The sequence below is a fragment of the Rhinopithecus roxellana genome, chromosome 15 (assembly GCF_007565055.1).
Source record: "Rhinopithecus roxellana isolate Shanxi Qingling chromosome 15, ASM756505v1, whole genome shotgun sequence".
Classification (NCBI taxonomy): domain Eukaryota; kingdom Metazoa; phylum Chordata; class Mammalia; order Primates; family Cercopithecidae; genus Rhinopithecus; species Rhinopithecus roxellana.
This window is the reverse complement of record NC_044563.1, coordinates 8,368,991-8,388,579: the sequence shown is the minus strand read 5'-3', so window position 1 is coordinate 8,388,579 and position 19,589 is coordinate 8,368,991. Positions and strand designations below refer to the sequence as shown.

Genomic DNA, 19,589 nt, shown 5'->3' with positions numbered 1-19,589 from the left:
GTTCTTGACTTTGAGTTTCAAGGCCTCAAATCACTAGTCCTGCCACTTGCCTTGTGGACTTGGTTTCCTACACAAGCCTGGAAGGGAGGGAGACCTGCAGGGAAGGTTAGCTGGATCTTGCTGGTGGAGAGGTCTGAGCATCTCCGTCAGGGTTCTTTAGTTGTGGGTGCTAGAAAGCCTGTCCTCAGCTGGCATAAGTCAAAAAGGAGATTTTTTTATTTTATTGACTGTGGCAATTGAAAAGCTGAGGTAGTACTGGTTTCGGGACAAAGATCCAATAATGAATGTGCCTTATAGGAAATTCCTGTAGGGTCATGTGACTGCTGTAGATTGCAGGTCAGGAAAGGCCTCTGAAATGGTGATGATGAAGCTGAAGCTGGAATGACAGGGACCTAAGAGGGGAGGAGTGTTGCAGGCAGAGAGCAGGTTTAGGGCTGGACTGAACCAGATGTATGGAGGAACAGGAAGGAGGTCATGGTGGCTAAGAGGGGGAGACCATGGTGTGCACGCTGGGGTGATTGACAGTTCCCTGACAAGGGCCATCCCGATGGAAGGTTGGGGCTGGCCACCTGCCTGGAGTAGGGTAAGAGGATATGAGGTGAGGAAGTGTGGGAGTCAGTGATTATAGACAAAAGATAGTGCTGAGAAGGGGAGCTGAGAAATGGGGTGTTACCAGGTGGGGGGCTTTAGGGGCAAAGTATGGTAGGCCATATTGTGGACGTAACAGGAGACCTCTGGGCATGTTTTGCTGGGGCAGTGTTCTGTTGTCGGGGAAGCTTGGGCATGCCGTATCTGCCTGGGAGGGTCAGGATGCCTACTAGCTAGGGAAACTTGAAAAACCCCACAGTAAAGACACCACTTAAGTTTTACAAGTTGAATATAAACCATTTAACTTACACAAGTGTTTATTATTAAGAAAAGACCTGGGCCAGGTCTGTTGGCTCAAACCTGTAATCCCAGCACTTCGGGAGGTCAAGGTGGGCAGATCATGAGGTCAAGAGTTTGAGACCAGCCTGGCCAACATGGTGAAATCCCCATCTCTACTAAGAATACAAAAATTAGCCGAGTGTGGTAGCAGGTGCCTGTAATCCCAGCTACTCCTGCTAAGGCAGGAGAATTGCTTGAACCTGGGAAGTGGAGGTTGCAGTGAGCTGAGATTCTGCCACTGTACTGCCTGGGTGACAGAGCACGACGCCATCTTAGGGTGGGAGGAAAAAAAGACCAATCATACTTTTCTTCCAAGGCATGACATACTTAAAAAAAGGTTAGGACAACTGCCTAGTACAAGGTGGGCTAACAACAGCTACGGTTTGCAGGTTACGGTAGAGTGGGTTACTTGAGTGGGAGAGGATTGAGGGCACGACTGGGGGACGTGCTGGGCTAAGTTGGACCTCAGGGCTGGTACAGCACTAAGGCCAACAGTTTCTGGTTAGGAGAGGCTGAGCCAAAGGAACTGTAATGTGCATATTTCAGACCTGCCTTCCTTTCCAGGAAAACTAAGCAGGAGATACTGAAGGACAAAGGTTCTTGGGGGATCTGTGGGTTGGGGGGACGCTATAGTTACACTAGAATTTTGTGAAGCATGGTGCATGTCTATGCATACGTACATTTTTCTAGAGAAGGGGAGCCCTAGTATGTATCTCAGAGAGACTAATCTATCCCTCACCAGTTCCAAACCATTGCCCTAGAACTGACATCTGGTGCTGTCCTGGCGTCCGGGAGCCTAATGTCTGGGTCCTAAGGCTCCACAGTGCATCTCATCTGGCCTTCCATCTGTGCAGTCGCATCAGCAGAAGAGCTGCATGCCCACTACCTACGTTTGCTCATTTAATTCTCTTTTTTTTTGAGACTGAGTTTTGCTCTTGTTGCCCAGGCTGGAGTACAGTGGCGTGATCTCGGCTCATTGCAACCTCTGCCTCCCAGGTTCAAGCAAGTCTTTTGCCTCAGCCTCCCGAGTAGCACGGATTACAGGCATGGACCACCACCACCAGGGGTTACAGGCTGGTCTCGAACTCCCGACCTCAGGTGATCTGCCAGCCTCAGCCTCCCAAAGTCCTGAGATTACAGGTGTGAGCCACCACACCCAGCCACTCATTTAATTCTTAACCTTGCCCTTGGCCGGGTGTGGTGGCTCATGCCTGTAATCCCAGCACTTTGGGAGGCCGAGGCAGGCGGATCACGAGGTCAGGAGATGGAGACCATCCTGGCCAACGTGGTGAAACCCCGTCTCTACTAAAAATACAAAAAGTAGCTGGGTGTGGTGGTGCATGCCTGTAGTCCCAGCTACTCAGGAGGCTGAGGCAGGAGAATCGAACCCAGGAGGCGGAGGTTGCAGTGAGCTGAGATTGCGCCACTACACTCCAGCCTAGCGACAGAATGAGACTCCATCTCAAAAAAAAGAAAACCACCTTGCCGTTTGCTGTCCAGCAATTCAGCAGACTCTTGGTCCCTGCATACCATGTGGACTTCATACCTCTCTTCCTTTGCAGAATGGAGCAGAAGGTGGGAGCATAGTCCTGGCACTGGACTGTGTGGCTTTGAATCCCAGTTCTGGCACTTAGTAGCTGCAAGACCTTGGACAGATTATTTAACTTTTTTTCTGTTGGGAGTTTCTTCATCCAGAAGATGGGGGTAGTGTACTTATTAGAGAATAGAGTAAGGATGAAGTGAATGTGACAAGTGCTTAGAATAGGGACTGCACATCATAAATAATGTATGTTTTTAAACTTGCTGCTGCTACTATTACTATTACCACCCTACTGTTCCCTGTCCCTGGAGTCTGCCCTCCCCAGAGACAGGCCAAGTCCTTCAGGAAGCCTCTGGAGCCCATTGCTGCTCTGCCAGGTGAGTAAGTTTTCTTGGAGCCCATGGTTCATGCCTTTAGCATAGTGCTGTGTTACCTGGAAGGTGTTTGCGCATTTGTCTTTCTTAACTAGATTTTAATCTTAAGGGCAGGACCATGTATCCGTTGCTGTCATTTATCTCTTCAGCTCATGTCACACTGCTGCTAAGTAGCAGATTGAGAGGTTCAACCTTGGGGCTCAGTCCAAAGCCCAGACAACATCTGTCTCTTTCTTTGATAAGTAAACACAGAGGGCTTGACAGAATGTTAGTTTTATCAACCAAAATGAAGAGCTATCACCTCCTGCCACAGCTCACCAGATGTTGGCCCAACTGCCCTGTAGGTGAACCTTTTGGAAGTAGATCTTGGTTGGGGGGTGGTGGATTCTAAAGGACTCGCCCACATTGTCTAGCTAGTGAGTTTTGTGTTTAGGACCTAGCAGCAGTCAGTAGTCCCAGGTGTCCGAAGGGAAATTGGTGGTGTAATCAGTGCTTACTGCATCCTTTGTGCACTTGAGCCTTTGGGGATCAAACCCTGCCTAGCCTCCACTGTTGAAGGTGAGGAAGCATCTGTATTGTTCCTGAGCTTGGAGCACTAATCAAGGAGGTCACCTGGGGGCAGTGTAGTCACACCCGTCTCCCCAGTAACGCTGGTGCTGTGATGGAGCTCTTCACAGTGAGTACCACAGAATGACCCTGCCAGACAGGTGGTGCTGTCCCCGTTCTACAGATGAGAAGACAAGCTCAGAGAAGTGCCTTGTTTAGGCCACCCAGTAAATAATGCAGCTAGGGTTTTTAAGCCATGTGACTTCAGAGACCAAGCTGATGAAGACAGACACGGGCAGCTGATGACCCACTGCACACCTTTCCGGGAGGTAGTGTCATGGTTAAATGCAGGCTCTGGAGCCAGCAGCCCAGGTGTGAATCCCAGCTGTGCACCTTTCTGTGATGTGGATCTTTATGTCTCAGGCTCTTCATCTGAAAAATAAGTTCTTCGTAGGGCTCTTGAGAATTAAGAGCCCTACAAAGGGCTCATTCATTTTGGCTGTTACAACTAACATTCTGTCAAGCCCTGTGTTTACTTACCCAAGAAAGAGACAGACTTCGTAGGGCTCTTAAAAATTAAGTAAACTGATTCATGTAGAGACGAGGCACTCAGTAAATGTTGACTACTGTGCATTTTCCCTGCTCTGCCTGCACTGGCATTACCCTTGAGATTTAACTGTATTGACACACATAGCCAAGGTCATGGTGGTCCTTGACACTTGACACCTGTCGTATAAAGGCATGGTCTGACTGCCTTCTCTGCTGCGTTAATAAACTAAGGCTCTGTTGACACAGAGTGGCTGGAACATAATCCAGGCACGGAGACAGGAGTCAACAGAGCAATACAGACATGACGCTAGAATTCTGATAGAGGTGCCAGCACAGAGGACAGGGTGTGCAACAGTTTAGGACGTCAGGTGGACTTGGGGAGGTGACACAGCCACATTTTGAAGTGGAAGTTCCCTAGGTGGACACAGGACAGAGGAACAGTAGGGGTGTCTGGTGTGAGCAAAGGCGCTAGCAACCCCACCCCCACGCCTAGGCAGGGTTTGATCCTCAGAGGGTCAAGTGCACAAAGGATGCAGTAAGCGCTGATTACACCACCAAACAATTTCCCTTCGGACACCTGGGACCACTGACTGCTGCCTCGGTGAGAAAGCAGGTTTGAGGGAACAGGCAGCTGGGGAGGGAGGAGCAGCACCGTGGTTGGAGACAGGCCCAGCAGATTGTAGTAAGGTAGGCCAGGAGATTAAAAGTTTTCTGAAATATTCACCCCAAAGGGTCTAAAAGTGTACCTGTACAGTTTAAAGAATAGTAAACATCTTTGTATCCACCCGCCAGCTGAAGAAAACATAAGGGGCCATCAGTGTGTTCCTCAATGAATGCATCCCTCCCTGCCCCTGCAGAGAAAACCACTACCCTGAAATTGGTGCTAATCATTCCTTTGTTTTTCTATACAATTTGACTACTACATTGGGGTTTTGGGAACTGATTTTTGAAATTTATATAAATGAAGTCATTCCATCTAGTTTGATTTCATCTTCTCAGCATCGTCCTTGAGAATTACCTGTATTTACACATGTAGCGCTAGTTCATTCACTATTGGGAAAACAAAGGAAAATGGCCAAGCAGAACTCACACCAGGGTACTGTGACAGCATTTACTGAAGGTAGGAGCAGCTGCAGATATGCCGGTCCTGCGTGGTGCATTCATTCTAGGACTGCATGCCGGGAGAGGGATCCTGGCCATTGGGCTATGGAGCTGTTAAGCTGCATGATTAGGAAGCTCAGCTCCTCCTTGTACTGTGATCAGGGTCTGAGTTTTGCTGATCAGGGCTCTAGGGTCTGAGTTTTGCTGTTGCAGTTATTTGATGTGGTCAGCCAGCAGCAGGATTTACTGCAGTGTGTTTGTGGCTGGAGGAGCATCAGCCCTTCCTCTGACATGATTAAAGGGCTGGGGTCCAAACCTTGTAACTGATCAGTGTCTTAGGCACTTAGCAATGGCTAGATTCCATGGAGCCTTGTAAGGGGCCCACTCCTTTCCTGGGAGGCCAGCCTGCAAGGGACAAACAGGTTAACTCTTACTTCTCATTCATTGTAGAATAGGATTGTAGGAATATTGCAGAATGTATTTATATGTTCTAGTGTTCATGATGGACATGGGTTGTTTCTAGTTTTTTATTTTTCTTTTGCTATTATAGTGTTTCTGTGGACATTCTGGTGCAAGGATTTTTCTAGGTTAGGAGAGGACTTATGTATTAGGGAATGACAATTTTTCAACATAGGTATACCAGTTTGTATTCTAATTAACATTGGTAGAATGTTCCTGTCTTCATACCCTCACCAATGCTTAGTATTTTCTGGCTTTTTAATTTTTGCCACTCTAGTGGGTGTATAATATTATCTTGAAGTTTAATTTTTCACATTAATGATTACTGTTTTTTTGTTTTTTGTTTTTTTTGTGAGACGGAGTCTTGCTCTGTCGCCTGGGCTGGAGTGCAGTGGCCGGATCTCAGCTCACTGCAAGCTCCGCCCCCCGGGTTTACGCCATTCTCCTGCCTCAGCCTCCGGAGTAGCTGGGACTACAGGCGCCTGCCACCTCGCCCGGCTAGTTTTTTTGTATTTTTTAGTAGAGACGGGGTTTCACCGTGTTAGCCAGGATGGTCTCGATCTCCTGACCTCGTGATCCGCCCGTCTCGGCCTCCCAAAGTGCTGGGATTACAGGCTTGAGCCACCGCGCCCGGCCAGTGATGACTGTTGAAGTTGAACATCTTTTCAGCCACTTACAGACCATTTGAGTTTTCCTCTTGTGAAATGCCTGTTAGTGTCCTTTGCCTAATTTTCCATTTGTGTTATCTTTTTCTTGATTCGTAGCAGTTTTAAACGTGCTTTTTGGATAGTAATCCTTTGTCAAGAATGTATTGCAACTGTCTTCTCACTTTGTGCGCTGACTTTTCGCTATTTATTGTATCTTGTGACTTCTTGTGAGGTGCTCATCTTGTTTGTAACTTGATCTGTCAGAATTCTCTGAGGCTTTGGCTGAAATCACCTTTCAGACAGGACCTGCGTTTGCTTCTTCCTGAAGCCTGGGAATCACTTTCTTTATCGCCCCACCTGGGATCACTTTAAATTAAATTCAGCCCTTGAGGTTTGTTCCTAGATTGAACCTGAGGGGTTCTCCTTTCTCTTCTCTCCTTCAGTCTGAGGATTTGACTGCACACACCAGAGTAGAGGGTATTACACTTTGCATTCTCAGGTTGATTTTTTTTTTTCAATACATCCAGCCCCAAGATAAAAATAGGCAGGATTCCTTGCTGCCCACTCATGTCAGAGGCTTGTTTCTCCTTCATTACACTGAGGACTGGGCCCTCTGGAGTTCCAGCTTTAGAGGAGACCCTGCATCTGGACTTGTTGCCTTTGCAGTCTCTGGGCTTGATCTGCAGTCCCCTTTACTCATCAAAGCAGAAGGCCAAGGTCTCCAGGGTCCTGCAGTACTTCCCAGAATAGAAGCTGATTTTACTTCCCAGAGTTTTGGCTTTTTATTTTTGGCCTATCTGCATGCCTCATTCCCCCATGTTAATTCAGCAGTAGTCTAAGGATATTTTAAAATATTTATCATCTGGTATTTTAGTTGTTTACTTCAGGTTGATCCGAGTATCTAGTGTTCCTACTGCTGGAACAGAAGTGGCACTTTTCCATGAAATACTCTCACATAAGGGTCCAGACAGGGAGTTGAATTCAGCTGAACTAACAGGCAGTGAAGTATTCTGTTCCCTTTATTAAAAACAAAGCAGCATGAAGGTAATTTGCTCTCAATGTGTAATGTAAATCTATGGGAGCTGGTGGGGGCGTGGGGAATAGAAAGGCAGGGGATTCCCTTAGGTCTTATATAGATACAGCCACAGCCTCTGCCCCGGTCCCCACCTCCCCAAAAAGGCAGGAAGAGACAAAACCTGACAGCCCCTGAGCAGCTGTGCTTCCTGCCACAGGTCGGAGACAGTGGTTATTGTCCCCATCGGGTCTGCTGAATTGTTCTCAAGGCCCCGCAGGGGCCTGCTCACATCAGAAGGCGGTAAGAAGGGAGGAAGAGAGCTTTAAATTGGGCAACATTTAGACTAGATTTTGTTATCTAGGAAAGCCAAAGTTTAGATTGCTTCCCCAGAGAGAAAGCTAGTGCTGCAATGAACTTCATCGTTCATATGGTTTGTATGTTTGTTTCAGTAAACAGATTCCTTTGACATGGAATTGTTGACAAAATCTATGAACAGTTTATCAGTTGCCAAAATCATGTCCCTATATACACTTGGAAGTAGGAGATAAACAATTGCATTGTTACTGGAGTATCACAAAGCAAATGGATACTTCGATGATTATATAGGATAGGGGAAAGTCTTTGCCATACTCAAAACTACAAATATGAGAGGGAAAAATTCATTGTTACATAATCCTTTCTAAGATAACCTGGCAGAGAAAAGCCAGTGGCCAATTAGATGGAAAATTTATAAAATGAGGATGCCGGCTCCTTGATTTGGGAAAGTTCTTTACAGATGAGGAGAGGTATAGCGGAGAGTAGATAAAAGACATGAAGGGTAACTTATGTGACACGAGTGGCTAGAAAGATGCTTGACTTCTAATCAAAGAGAGTCCCTTCAAAACAGCCAATGCCATTTGCCTTATGATGCTCAGATAGGCAAAGATTTAGAGTGTTACTGGCCTGTGGTGGCAAGCCTGCACAGTGGGGTTGGGCGGGGAGACAGACAGTCCCGAGCCCCATGGTCATAAGAGGTGTGGTCTTGACCCAGCAGTTCTAAGACTGTCTTTCAAGAAAATAGTATGCAAAGAACTATATGCTTAAGTAATTGTGTTCAACACTTGTCATCCTTTTTTTTTTTTTTTTTTTTTTTTTTTTTTGAGACGGAGTCTCGCTCTGTCACCCAGGCTGGAGTGCCGTGGCCGGATCTCCGCTCACTGCAAGCTCTGCCTCCCGGGTCTACGCCATTCTCCTGCCTCAGCCTCCCGAGTAGCTGGGACTACAGGCGCCCGCCACCTCGCCCGGCTAGTTTTTTGTATTTTTTAGTAGAGACGGGGTTTCACCGTGTTAGCCAGGATGGTCTCGATCTCCTGACCTCGTGATCCGCCCGTCTTGGCCTCCCAAAGTGCTGGGATTACAGGCTTGAGCCATCGCGCCCGGCAACACTTGTCATCCTTAACCCACTTGGTCTCTATCAACAGATCAAATGTCATAGCTCAACCACAGTTTAGAAAATACATCTATTTGAAATGATAGGAAATGATACAAGACGTCTACCCTTGTGTTAAACAAAGCAAATTCAGTTACACAGCGTTATTCCAATTGGTACGTCTGGAAGTTTGAAATCGTTGCATGAGCTTGTATGATGGAGGGAGGGGAAGAAGGAAGAGTTAATGGTGGAAGGAACCAGAACCCAGGCCCCTAAGACCAAGTCAGCCTGGCTCCTCCAACCAGCCAAGCTAAGAATCCTCACCTATGCCACACTGACCCTGCAGGATATATCCTATGTCCCCCTGTACACGCCAGGAAGCTGGGCAGGGCAAGACTGGCCGTTGCTAGCCATAGATGAGAAGACAGGCCCAGAGAAGGGAAGTCACTTAGCTTCCATAACAAATGTTTGGGCCTTCCTGCCTCTCATGTTCTCCCTCTAGCTAGAAGAGTCAAAAGACAGCAGTTGCCCCAGTCCCTCTTCATACTGGCCTGTAAACTTGTACATACAAAACCAAACCAAAACATTGACAACAAAAACTAGGTAAGCATAGGCTTGGGGCAAGAGGAAATGAAATTCTAGTCAGTAGTTAATAGCACCCAGTTACTGTTGGCTGTTATGTACTATTCTAAGCATTCTTATTAACTCATTTTATCCAATCCTTCTATTGGAATAGACATTAACCTCATTTTACAGATGAGAAATCTGAGGCCCAGGGAAGTTGAGTAACTTACTGAATATCACACAGCTAGGAAGAAGCCAGCTCTGGGGTCCACATGCTTGACCAGTATTCTGAAGACAGGAAAGGCTGAGTAGGCCAGAGCCGAGTGAGTAGAGGGTTCATGTAGTATCAAGACCACAGGCATGACTTGAGCACGTTAGCTCCCCTTGTAACAGCTCTCTAAGCTCGTGCTCTACCTGAAGTCCAGAGAGGTGTCTGAATCCAAGTTCAGCCTTCCCTACCAGATTCTTCTCCCTGTCCCCTTGAGGCCAAACCCTAGCGTCCTGCCCCCTTCTCCACCTAGAAGATCCACATGTCTGGAAAAGGCTTTGCTGCCAAGTCAGAGATGAAGGCCCATGCCGTGTATGGGCAAACCGGGCTCAGCGGCATAGCCAGCACTGGTACGGACCTGTCTGGTGGCCATGCCCACCGTGGCAGGCAGTGTCAGGGCCAGCAGGCTGCCATTCCTCCTGTACCAGCCCTTCCCACATGGACTAGTCTTGGGAGGCCAGGGGAGGGTATGGGAGGCTGTGGTCAGAAATGCAGCTTTTACAGTAGGCTGGCAGGCTTGGGGTCTGTGAAGTGGCCCTTCAACTCAGCCTTAGAGTTCCCCGTATCCATGACAGCAGCTGCTCAGGGTGCTTTGGGGATGCCCTTGCTAGAACCCCTGTGTCTGTGAGGAGGTGACAAGCCTTCACAAGCCATTCATTCCTGCCAGGGGCCCGGGTCCTAGCTGTTGCTGTTCTTTGACTGCCAACATCTTAACCTCCAGTGTCTTTGTCCTGTTTGCTCTGCCTGAAATGCCACCATTCCTTTTGAAGAGGGAGAGGCTCCCGAGTTAAGCCTTGGGGGACGTTGGCCTCTGTGCAGGGTGTGGCATATATGAAGTATTTGTAATTGACATCACAGTTCTGGAAGGACAGAGCTGACTTGGAGGACGTTTCTCACATAAGAAATAGTTCTGTTCTAGTGGTCACAAATAACTTCTCCACACCTGGTTTCAGTAGGTTTGAAATGATTGTTTACTGAACCCATTCACTGTTTTCCCAGAGCTTCTGGACCCAGGTCTGGCTCAGGCCCACAAAGACACCAAACCCAAGGACCAGGGCAACAGCTGGCAGCAAAAGGACCATCCAAAGGAGAGGCCTCAGGCTGGAGCTCCCATTGGAGTCTGTCAGAGAGAAGGGATTGGCAGGACTCGGTGAGGCCCCTCCAACCCTCCCCTCTACCCCAGAACTTTGTATCACACTGGGCAGAGCTGAAGCTGCCTTTCTGCAGATGAGGTGGACTATGTCTATCTTCACTTAGTTCCCTACTGACTGCAGTGACACCATCTCTTGCCCTCAGCTATGGCCGGAGCATCCCCATTTTGTCAGCACAGTCTTGAGGGCGGGGAGTGGGTAAGTCCTGAGGGGCCCATCCAGAAGCCCTCATACCTGTGGGCCCAAGTGTGGGCTCCTGCCCATAAGAATCCTCAAAGCCCACTGGCCCCGGAGAGCTCACGATGTCCTGGGGCCTGGCAGTGTCATTACGGTGACCTGAGGATCGTCGCTGTCCTGCCCAGGGGAAGAATGAAATCTTGGGCTTGTCTCCTGCCCCTGTGGCCCAAAAGCCAGGCACAGGCCTGAAGATGTATGAAGGAACAAATCCCACTCGCACTCCAGACTCACTTGCAGTCCCAGCGCTGCACGCACTGGAGCAAGTCTCCAGCCCTGAGGTGTGGCAAGCAGAGGCGCTGCAGAACAAGTAAACCTAGTGGGAAGAGAAGAACATCAAAGTGGCTGGCTCGGTGCCACCGGGCAGGAAGCACAGAGGCAGGGACATGGGATCCCCAAGCTGGGCCAAGTCTAGACTGCTGCTGTTCAGGCAGGGAGAAATCTGAACTTTTTTTTTTCTTGAGACAGAGTCTTGCTCTGTTGCCCAGGCTGGAGTGCAGTGGCCCGATCTCATCTCACCGCAAGCTCTGCCTCCCGGGTTCACACCATTCTCCTGCCTCAGTCTCCCAAGCAGCTGAGACTACAGGCGCCCACCACCACACCTGGCTAATTTTTTGTGTTTTTAGTAGAGATGGGGTTTCACCGTGTTAGCCAGGATGGTCTCGATCTCCTGACCTCATGATCCGCCCGCCTCGGCCTCCCAAAGTGCTGGGATTACAGGTGTGAGCCACCGCGCCCGCCTGAAATCTGAACTTCTTGACCAGGAAGATGACTGCTGCCCATGCTGAGGGAGTGCAGAGCTGAATGTGTTCCTTCCTGATTTGAAATCCGCACCTTCCCCCATCCCCAAGGTCCAAGTCTGCAGTGGAGTGCCCTGCAGGCAGGGACCACCGCACTTCAAAGAGTCCCAGTCCTTGGCAGTCCTGCTCTACCAATGCTGCCTCTGGCTGCACAGCCCCCAGGAGGGCTGGATCTCTCCCTTCCACCTGCCCTACTGAGGGAGACAGCAAATTCCAAGGAGGTGGGGCTTGGCCAGGCAGCAGGAGAATGGATATTTGCCCTCCGTTTGTGACCCCCAAGACCAGTGACTGGGGGAAGAGGGGAGGGCAGATTACCACTGCTTCTGGATACACAAGGGCAGGGGCAGTGCCCTATGGAAGCAGAAGCAGGAGGAGCTGAGCTGACCCAGCAGGCCTCACCCACGGGCACCCCTCATCCAGGTAGGTCAGCGTCTCTTGGATCAGGAGGCAGCACACAGCAGAGATGAGAATGAAGCCACCCTAACCAGTGCTTACCAGTGAAATCAGTCTACATCTGACATAATAACAGGCAGTGATTGAAAAATCTAGAGATTTGGGTATGTGAAAGATACGCTGTTCAACAGGACAAGAGTTACAGTGTGTCTGTCACCTGTGGGGCCATCTGTATATTACATAGAAAACCTAAATATACCCTAAGTTTATCTACGTTTACCTTCTGGAGACGTTGCTAAGTTAAAGAAAATTCAAAGCAGAATTACATGGAACACATTATCATTTCTGGAATCAGAAGTGAGGCGAGGCTACCCTAGAACATCATGACCAGAGTTCAGATTTAGGGCTGATTGCAGCACAGGCAGCGCTTTCCTTCCGCCTGGTCGTGGTTATGGGCTACCTCTTGCTGACCCGAAGCCCGCTGCCTTCCATGACACCTGGTAGAAGCCAAGCCCCATCCCAGAACTTTGTCCACATAAGTCCACGGGGTGCCAGAGGGATTTGGCAACCAGCTCCTCCCCAATTAACACATGGGGCCAGGCATGCAGCAGCCGGGGCTTCTTACCGGTCCTCTGAGGGCTCTCTGGGAGCCCGAGTCCAGGAGGGCGAAGGTGGCAACAGTGAATCTCTGGTAGTGAGACTGGAAAGGTGTGGCCCCATCCAAGGCTACCATTTGGGTTCTGTAGCTGTCGCCCTCGAAAGGGCATCTGAGAAGAGAAGTCAGAGAGGCTGTTTACAGGAGGCAGAGCAGGTAGGGGGAGCACGGGGACACTTACCCGTCTGACAGAATGGGCCACTGGGGCTGCTGGAAGGGGTTGGCACTGGGAGCGCCCCAGCACTGGTGCAGCAGCAGGACCAGATTGGGGTCTGTCCTCTGCAGAAGCCGGACCTCCACATGGACTGGTTCTCGGAGCAGCCTCACAATGGGATAGTCGTCCTCCCCATAGTAGGCACTGAAGGTCTTGTCTGCAGGGAGGGTGACTCATGAGCCAGGGTGGACTGTGCATCGGGGGAGTGGGGGCCAGAAGAGAGCAGGGATAGCATAGCATACCCTTGGCGATCCGCAGTTCAAGTCGCAGGGGGCCGGGCTGGGTCACAGGGGCAGGCGACGGGGGTGGGAAAATGGACGCCCGAATGGGCAGGAAGTCACTGGCGTTGAAGACGCAGCGCACATGAAGCCTGAAGTCCACGTGCAAGAGGGTGGGGGAGAAGACACAGAATCAGAGTATCCTGTTTACGTGATAAACTAGGCACCAACTCCGTGGGTGCAACAAACAGGGGACTGTCCAGCAGGGCAGATGGATGCTACTTAAGCAACACTCAGCATTTCCAAGGCTGGCTCAGGAAGCTCACCCAGCCCCACCCTCTGCCCACCTGGTCTCCCTGGGATGGCTCAAGCCTGTTATGCCAGGCCCTGAACCTGGTGGGAGGATACATCAGGATGCAGACGGGCCCTCGGGGGGCTGGCACCTTGTTGGGTCTGCCCTGGATACCCACAACTGCCTGCTGTGCCATTCGAGGCCCCTGGAGCCTGACAGTTGAGGCTGGCAGACTAGCCTAGGCACTCTGCTTCCCAACAGACCTGGGTTTGAGTCTTCTTAGCATTTACAGGCTTTGGGACCACAAGCAAGTCTTTTAACCTAAGCCTCAGTGTCCTCATTTGTAAAATGGCTGTGACTGCCTCCCTTTGAGGGCGCTGAGACTGAGTGAGATCACAAGATGATGCACCTGTGTCTTCGTTGTCCTTGTAGTTGCAGCTGGTCTGCCACAGCCTAAGGGCCACAGTGTCTAGCATCTTCCTCACTAGCCTAAGGGCCACAGTGTCTAGCATCTTCCTCACTAGCCTAAGGGCCACAGTGTCTAGCATCTTCCTCACTAGCCTAAGGGCCACAGTGTCTAGCATCTTCCTCACTAGCCTAAGGGCCACAGTGTCTAGCATCTTCCTCACTAGCCTAAGGGCCACAGTGTCTAGCATCTTCCTCACTAGCCTAAGGGCCACAGTGTCTAGCATCTTCCTCACTAGCCTAAGGGCCACAGTGTCTAGCATCTTCCTCACTAGCCTAAGGGCCACAGTGTCTAGCATCTTCCTCACTAGCCTAAGGGCCATGGTGGCCACTCCTCCACACTCTGGAGGGGTCCACATCCCCCTAGCACCCCAGAGGCCTGGCACCAAGGAGATGCTAAGTAGGTATAAGTGGCTCACCCCTGTTCAGAAGGGCTTGTGTCTGAGCCCTCTGGCCTAGTCCTGCCGGCTACAGCTGTTCCCCTGACTTCTGCCTCCCTTCAGGAATCCCCAGTCACTGTGTTGACCTCTGGCTGACTCCCATAGCTCTTACATCAGAGAGTCTAAGGCATGACACAGACTTGTCCGCCACCATTTGGCCCAATAAGAACTTAAGGGTTTTTTAAATCAAAATAAAAAAAAAAAAAAAAAAGAAATGGGGTCTCACTGTGTTGCCCAGGCTAGTCTTGAACTTCTGGCAATTCTTCCACTTAGGCCTCCCAAAGCGCTGGGATCATAGGCGTGAGCTACCACCTCTGTGGTACTTAGAGCTTTAAAGCCAAATATGTTTGAACTGTGACACAGTCCCCTGCTCCCCAACCCTCATGGCAGGGCAGGAAGAGGAAGGAGATACGCGGGCGTCCACGCAGCGTCAAGCACAGGATTTCTACAACCCATTGGCTAATGCACTGGCTCTGTCCCACAGGCTGAACGGGCTGAGGTGAGGTGCTTTGCCCTTGGTCACACAGGTTCAGAGCCAGGTGTCACAGGCAGATTCCCTTGGGTCACCCCTACTGGCATCCTGGGCACCTGGGTTGGTTTTGCCTCTTGAGTCAGCAGGTCCAGGAGGCCCCTAACAATGAGGGGTTCCTCCCCCACCCAGTTCCTCTCCCACCACATCCTCAGAGAGGTATCTTCAACTTCATCTGTGGCTTCTTAACCTGACATTAGGAGGGGCAACAGCCGTAGCCTCAGCCTCCTCCTGGGACCTGGAAGGGGATGCTTTCAGTTGCTCTGAGCTTGGTTCTTAGAGAGACCAAGACAGGGCTCTCTTAGGACTCCAGCCCTCTCAGGACTGCTCATGGGCTTCTAAGCCAAACCCTGCAGGCCAGGCACAGAAGGCCCCCACTTAACACGTCTGCCCTGACAGAGGGATATCTCCCCTGCCTATCAGGGGAGGCTGGGAAGAGGTGGGCCCCTTGCCTAAGATCACATAGCCAGGTAACAGCGGAGCCAGGGTTTGAGCCCAGATGGCTCGAAGCCTGTCCTGAGCTCTCCTGTGCCCCCTGACACCCTAGCACAGAGCCACGCCTGTAGGAGGAGGGCTGCCCTCACTGGAAGGTGCTGTCACGTGTGATGGAACCCTGTGGCCCCTTTCGGACGTGGATGCCAGACACCAGCCAGTTCTCATAGATGAGCTGGTCGCCAGCCACCTGTGGGAAGAGACAGCTGGGTGAGGCTTTCTCGGAGGGACCAGGCCCCAGCCTGTGGTCCCGGCTCTTACCTGCACTGTGGTTCCACAGTGGGTGAGAGGAAAGTAGAAGACCATGAAAGCTTCCGTGTGCTGTGCTGGGGAGCAGCTGGTGGGGGCGTAGGCCAGGTGGACGTTGGCCAGTGTGATCCTGTGTGTCAAGGCCATTTCTTGGGACACCACAAGGATGAAGTAGCCATCTCTGAAGCACTGGAGAGTAGCTGGGACAAAGGCAGATGAGGGCCTTGGGGTTTGGTGTCCATCCAGCACAGAGACAGGGGATGTCTGGGTGGCAGCCAGGCTTTCAGTGTGGGCCCGGAAGTCTGGATGCTTACTCTCTACTTAGGCTGGTGTTGACCCCAGCAAACCCTTTATGGACTGATTTTTCTCATCCATGAGACAAATGAGTTGAACTACGCTCTAAAAGTAGGCTCGCCATATAATCTGTTATCCAAACCAGGGTGCTTTAGATCTGAAAGTACAGATGTGTGTAAAAGTAGATCTATTAATACTTCCTGGGATAGTTGTTATAAGGCCAGCTGGGACCTGTGACCGCCCCATCTAAAGGTCTCCTCTGCCATCTGCTGTGGGAGTTGGGCTCTCCAGGAGGAGGATGGGAAGCAGTTTCCACCAGCTGGAGGAGACAGCTCTCCTTCCGCTTCAGAATCCAGGGGACCAGGATTGTGCTGGGGTAGGAGGTTGTACCTGTGTTGCCATAGTAACAGGGAACCTCTCTGGTGTTGTCATAGCAGCAGCCAGCCTGCTGACAGGCTTCCTTTGAAGTTCTTCTCACGATGCAGGCGAGGTGCCCCGAGGCCACCTGGCACTGCTCCTGGCTCAGGTGGGTACCTAGGGTTGGGACAGAGCAATGAGGCTGAAGGCACACAGTTTGCAAATCGTGGCCCTGGAACTGAATCTTGGGAACCTGCTCCAGAGCTTATGCTCTTAGCCAGCACACTAAATGTCCTCCCTCAAAACTGCATATTACTGACATTTCTAGAGAACGTTTTCTGAGAACCACATGTTGCTGGCAATGGTTTCAGCGAGTTTCTGCCTAAAGTTAGGAAACAATTTTACAAGACTTCTTCTAGCTTTAGTATACCTATACATGTTTAAAGTTGTTTTCCAAATACTACAAAGGAATAAAAGAATCATCTTTTTCTAAAAAAAGAAAAAAACAAAAAAAGAAATGGCTTCTTAGAGCCCAGTAAAAGGCTGTTAGGCCACCCTGTACTCTAGAAGGCCCCAGGCAGAGGGTAAGTACACTCAGATGTCCTGCGTACCTATGTAATCTGGTTTGTTCACATCCCAGTGTTCCAAGGGGCCCCAGTGGGGTTGAGCCAGGGTGGCGAGGGCAGGTCCAGGTCCAGGGGATGGTAAAGCAGGGGTTGGGTGGACAGAGCTGTGCCCTGGGTCCAGTGGGCTGGGAAAGGCATGGCCAGAGCCTGGTGAGGTGTGGCCAGAGGTGGGGAGGGAGGGAAGGGTTTGTGGAGTCGAGACAGAGAACATGGTGGATGGTGCCAGCTGGGAGTCCAGAGTCCAGGAGTGGTCAGGTTTGGGACAGATCAGGGCAGTGTCTTGTGCCACATCCACACGACCATCGGGCAGCACAGCCTCCATGAACACGCTCAGGTGGAAACGCCCATCCTGCAGGTGAGAGGCCAGCAGGGAGCAGCAAGGTGAGGCCACCTAGCATACCCAGGCAGGGGACGGGCCCACGAGAGCTGAGCTGCCCGTTAGGCAGGGAGCTGGATTCATAGTGGATCCCAGAAAGTACCTTCCAGGACTTAGTTTCCGCCACCCACCAGCTCAACAGATCTTGGGCTCTGGTTCCATGAGGGGCCTCTTCAGCCTGAAGTGACACTAGGACAAGCTTGCTCCTGCACCAGAGCACGGACCCCTACCTTCTCCAGCACGTGGCAGCCTCTGTAATCAGCCGAGAAGACTGCAGGCTCCTGCGGCCTGGAGGTGACCCAGTGGTAGCAGATGGAGCAGTTGTTGACATCAAATCGGTTCCCAAATTCATCTGCAGTGGGGGAAGGGGAGGGGCCAGGGATGTTGAAGGGTGCAGGGAGAGGCTGCTGGGGTCTCGGAAGAAGCTCCCACTCAGCAGCCAGAAGACCTGAGTACTCGCCCTAGCTTTACTGTTGGTTTGTTGTGTGGTTTCAGGCAAGCCCCCTCCCCTCTCTGCTCTCAGCTTCCACAGCTGTAAACAGATTGGGGGGGTCTTAGGATCTTTCTAGCTAGGGTTCCCTGCTCATAGCACACGGCAGCAGGCAGGCATGAAGGTGAGGTGGAGAAGGGATACACAGGGTCTCAGGCACCGGGCTATTTCATATCACTTCTTTTAAGCTTAGTTATCTGCATCCTGTGGCTGAGGCAGCTGAGGGAGGGAGGGTACATAAGCTTTCTCAGGTGCACACAATGAGGGGCAGAATGAGGATTTGAATCCTGGGCTTTGTAGAAAGATCTGAACCCATTTCCCAGGTTAACTGTCGCTGCTGCAGTCACTCGGAGACACCCCCTAGGTGTCCACCCTGCTTGTTGGCCCAGAACAGCCTGGGCACACTCTGGGTGTGGGCATGTCCCCATGCCCTTGTTCCATGAGCACGGCCAGGTTCATCTTCCCCACCTTGCAGATGAGGAAACAGAGGCTTATGGGTCAGGTCAGTTGTCCAAGATCACACCGTTTAGAAGCTGCAGATCCAAACCCCAATTCCAAACCCACACCAGGCCACGCTCACTAGGTCCTGCTGCTGAAAGTGGTTTATGGACCCTCAGCCTCAGTATTGACCAAGTGTGGTGAGAGATGCAGAGCCTAGGCCTGATGCAGTGGCTCACGTCTATAACCCAAGCATTTGGGAGGCCGAGGCAGGCGGATCACCTGAGGTCAGGAGTTCGAGACCAGCCTGATCAATATTGTGAAATCCCATCTCTACTGAAAATACAAAAATTAGCTGGGCGTGGTGGCACACACCTGTGGTCCCAGCTACTAAGAGGCTGAGGCAGGAGAATTGCTTAAACCCGGGTGGTGGAGATTGCAGTGAGCTGAGATCGTGCCACTGCACTCTAGCCTGGGGGACAGAGAAGTGAAAGAAGTGAGAATCTATCTCAAAAAAAAAAAAAAAAAAAAAGAGAGAGAGAGAGAAAAGAAATGCAGAGGCTTGGCCCTGCCCCAGGCGCACTGAATCAGAACCGGCACCTCAACAAGGTGGCCAGGTGTTTCCCACACACACTAACGTGGGAAAAGCTGCCCTGGGTGATGATTCTCCTCCTTGCCCTTTTCTGTGGTGAGGAGGTGGGGGGCTGGACACCCCCAAGCTGGAGGGAGTCCTCTGTTCTTGCTCCTTCTCCAGGGGAAGGATCCCAGCTCCCTTCTGGTAGCAGCCCGTGGCCAGGGAGGCGGGGGCCAGGGCTCTGCCAGCACTCACCCACCACCTTGAAGCGGAGAGTCTGGCCTGGCCTGGGGAACACCAGCAGCTGCATTCCCTTGATCCCACAGTCGTAGCTGTGCCGGAGGCCTGGGAGGCCAGGGTCAGGCTGGAGCCGCCTACCCAGCCCCAGGGTGGCGACCAGCAGCAGTAGGGCCACACGGTAACCCCAGGTAATGGCTGAGCCTCCTGCCATGAGACACCACAGACACACCCCTTACTCCCTCACCACCAGAGCAGGGCCCAGGCCTTTTATGGAGGAGGTGGCAAGTGGGAGCCTCTAAGGGCAAAGGGGGCCCACCTGGAGGAGCCCCCACCTGGCCACCAGGGACTGTGGTGAAACTCCTGCCCCAAAGGCTGGGGGAGGCAGAAAGCTGCACGTGGCCCCAACCCTGGCTTTCTGTCCCACAGCTGTGGCTTTGGAAGGGAGGAGGGAGCTTCCCAGGAAACTGAGGCTGCAGATGGGCTGTGGGAAGGGATCCAGGGCTGGGAGGCGGCCCTGCAGACCTCAGGCCCTCTGCTGTCTCCCTCCCACCCCAGCCTTTCCACGTTCCCTCCCTGCTCCAACAGGCTCTCCAGGGCCTCCTTCCTGCCTTGAGGTCTCAGGACCACTGGGAGCTGCAGGCCTGGTCAGTGCAGTCACAGCTCC

General features: G+C 51.5%; 1 protein-coding gene across 1 annotated transcript; it reads right to left on the bottom strand.

Moving 5' to 3' along the window:
• Positions 1 to 10,345: 10,345 nt before the first annotated feature.
• ZP1 (zona pellucida glycoprotein 1) lies at positions 10,346 to 19,136 on the bottom strand. Its single transcript, XM_010384961.2, has 12 exons — positions 18,941 to 19,136; positions 17,414 to 17,535; positions 16,793 to 17,156; positions 16,215 to 16,358; positions 15,543 to 15,730; positions 15,374 to 15,471; positions 13,088 to 13,215; positions 12,813 to 13,002; positions 12,602 to 12,743; positions 11,018 to 11,099; positions 10,784 to 10,903; positions 10,346 to 10,518 (listed from the first exon to the last, which is right to left on the bottom strand). Exons 1-12 carry the CDS (start codon positions 19,134 to 19,136, stop codon positions 10,370 to 10,372), a joined length of 1,923 nt encoding a protein of 640 aa, XP_010383263.1. The 3' UTR covers positions 10,346 to 10,369.
• Positions 19,137 to 19,589: the final 453 nt, after the last annotated feature.

Bases quoted from the DNA above. Each gene is read 5' to 3' on its own strand.
- ZP1 (XM_010384961.2), bottom strand. From the start codon at position 19,136: ATGGCAGGAGGCTCAGCCATTACCTGGGGTTACCGTGTGGCCCTACTG. The intron at 17,157-17,413 runs GTAGGGGTCCGT...TCTCACCTGCAG, and splicing joins GCTGCCACGTGCTGGAGAAG to GATGGGCGTTTCCACCTGAG. The intron at 15,731-16,214 runs GTACAACCTCCT...CCTTTGTCCCAG, and splicing joins CTGTTACTATGGCAACACAG to CTACTCTCCAGTGCTTCAGA.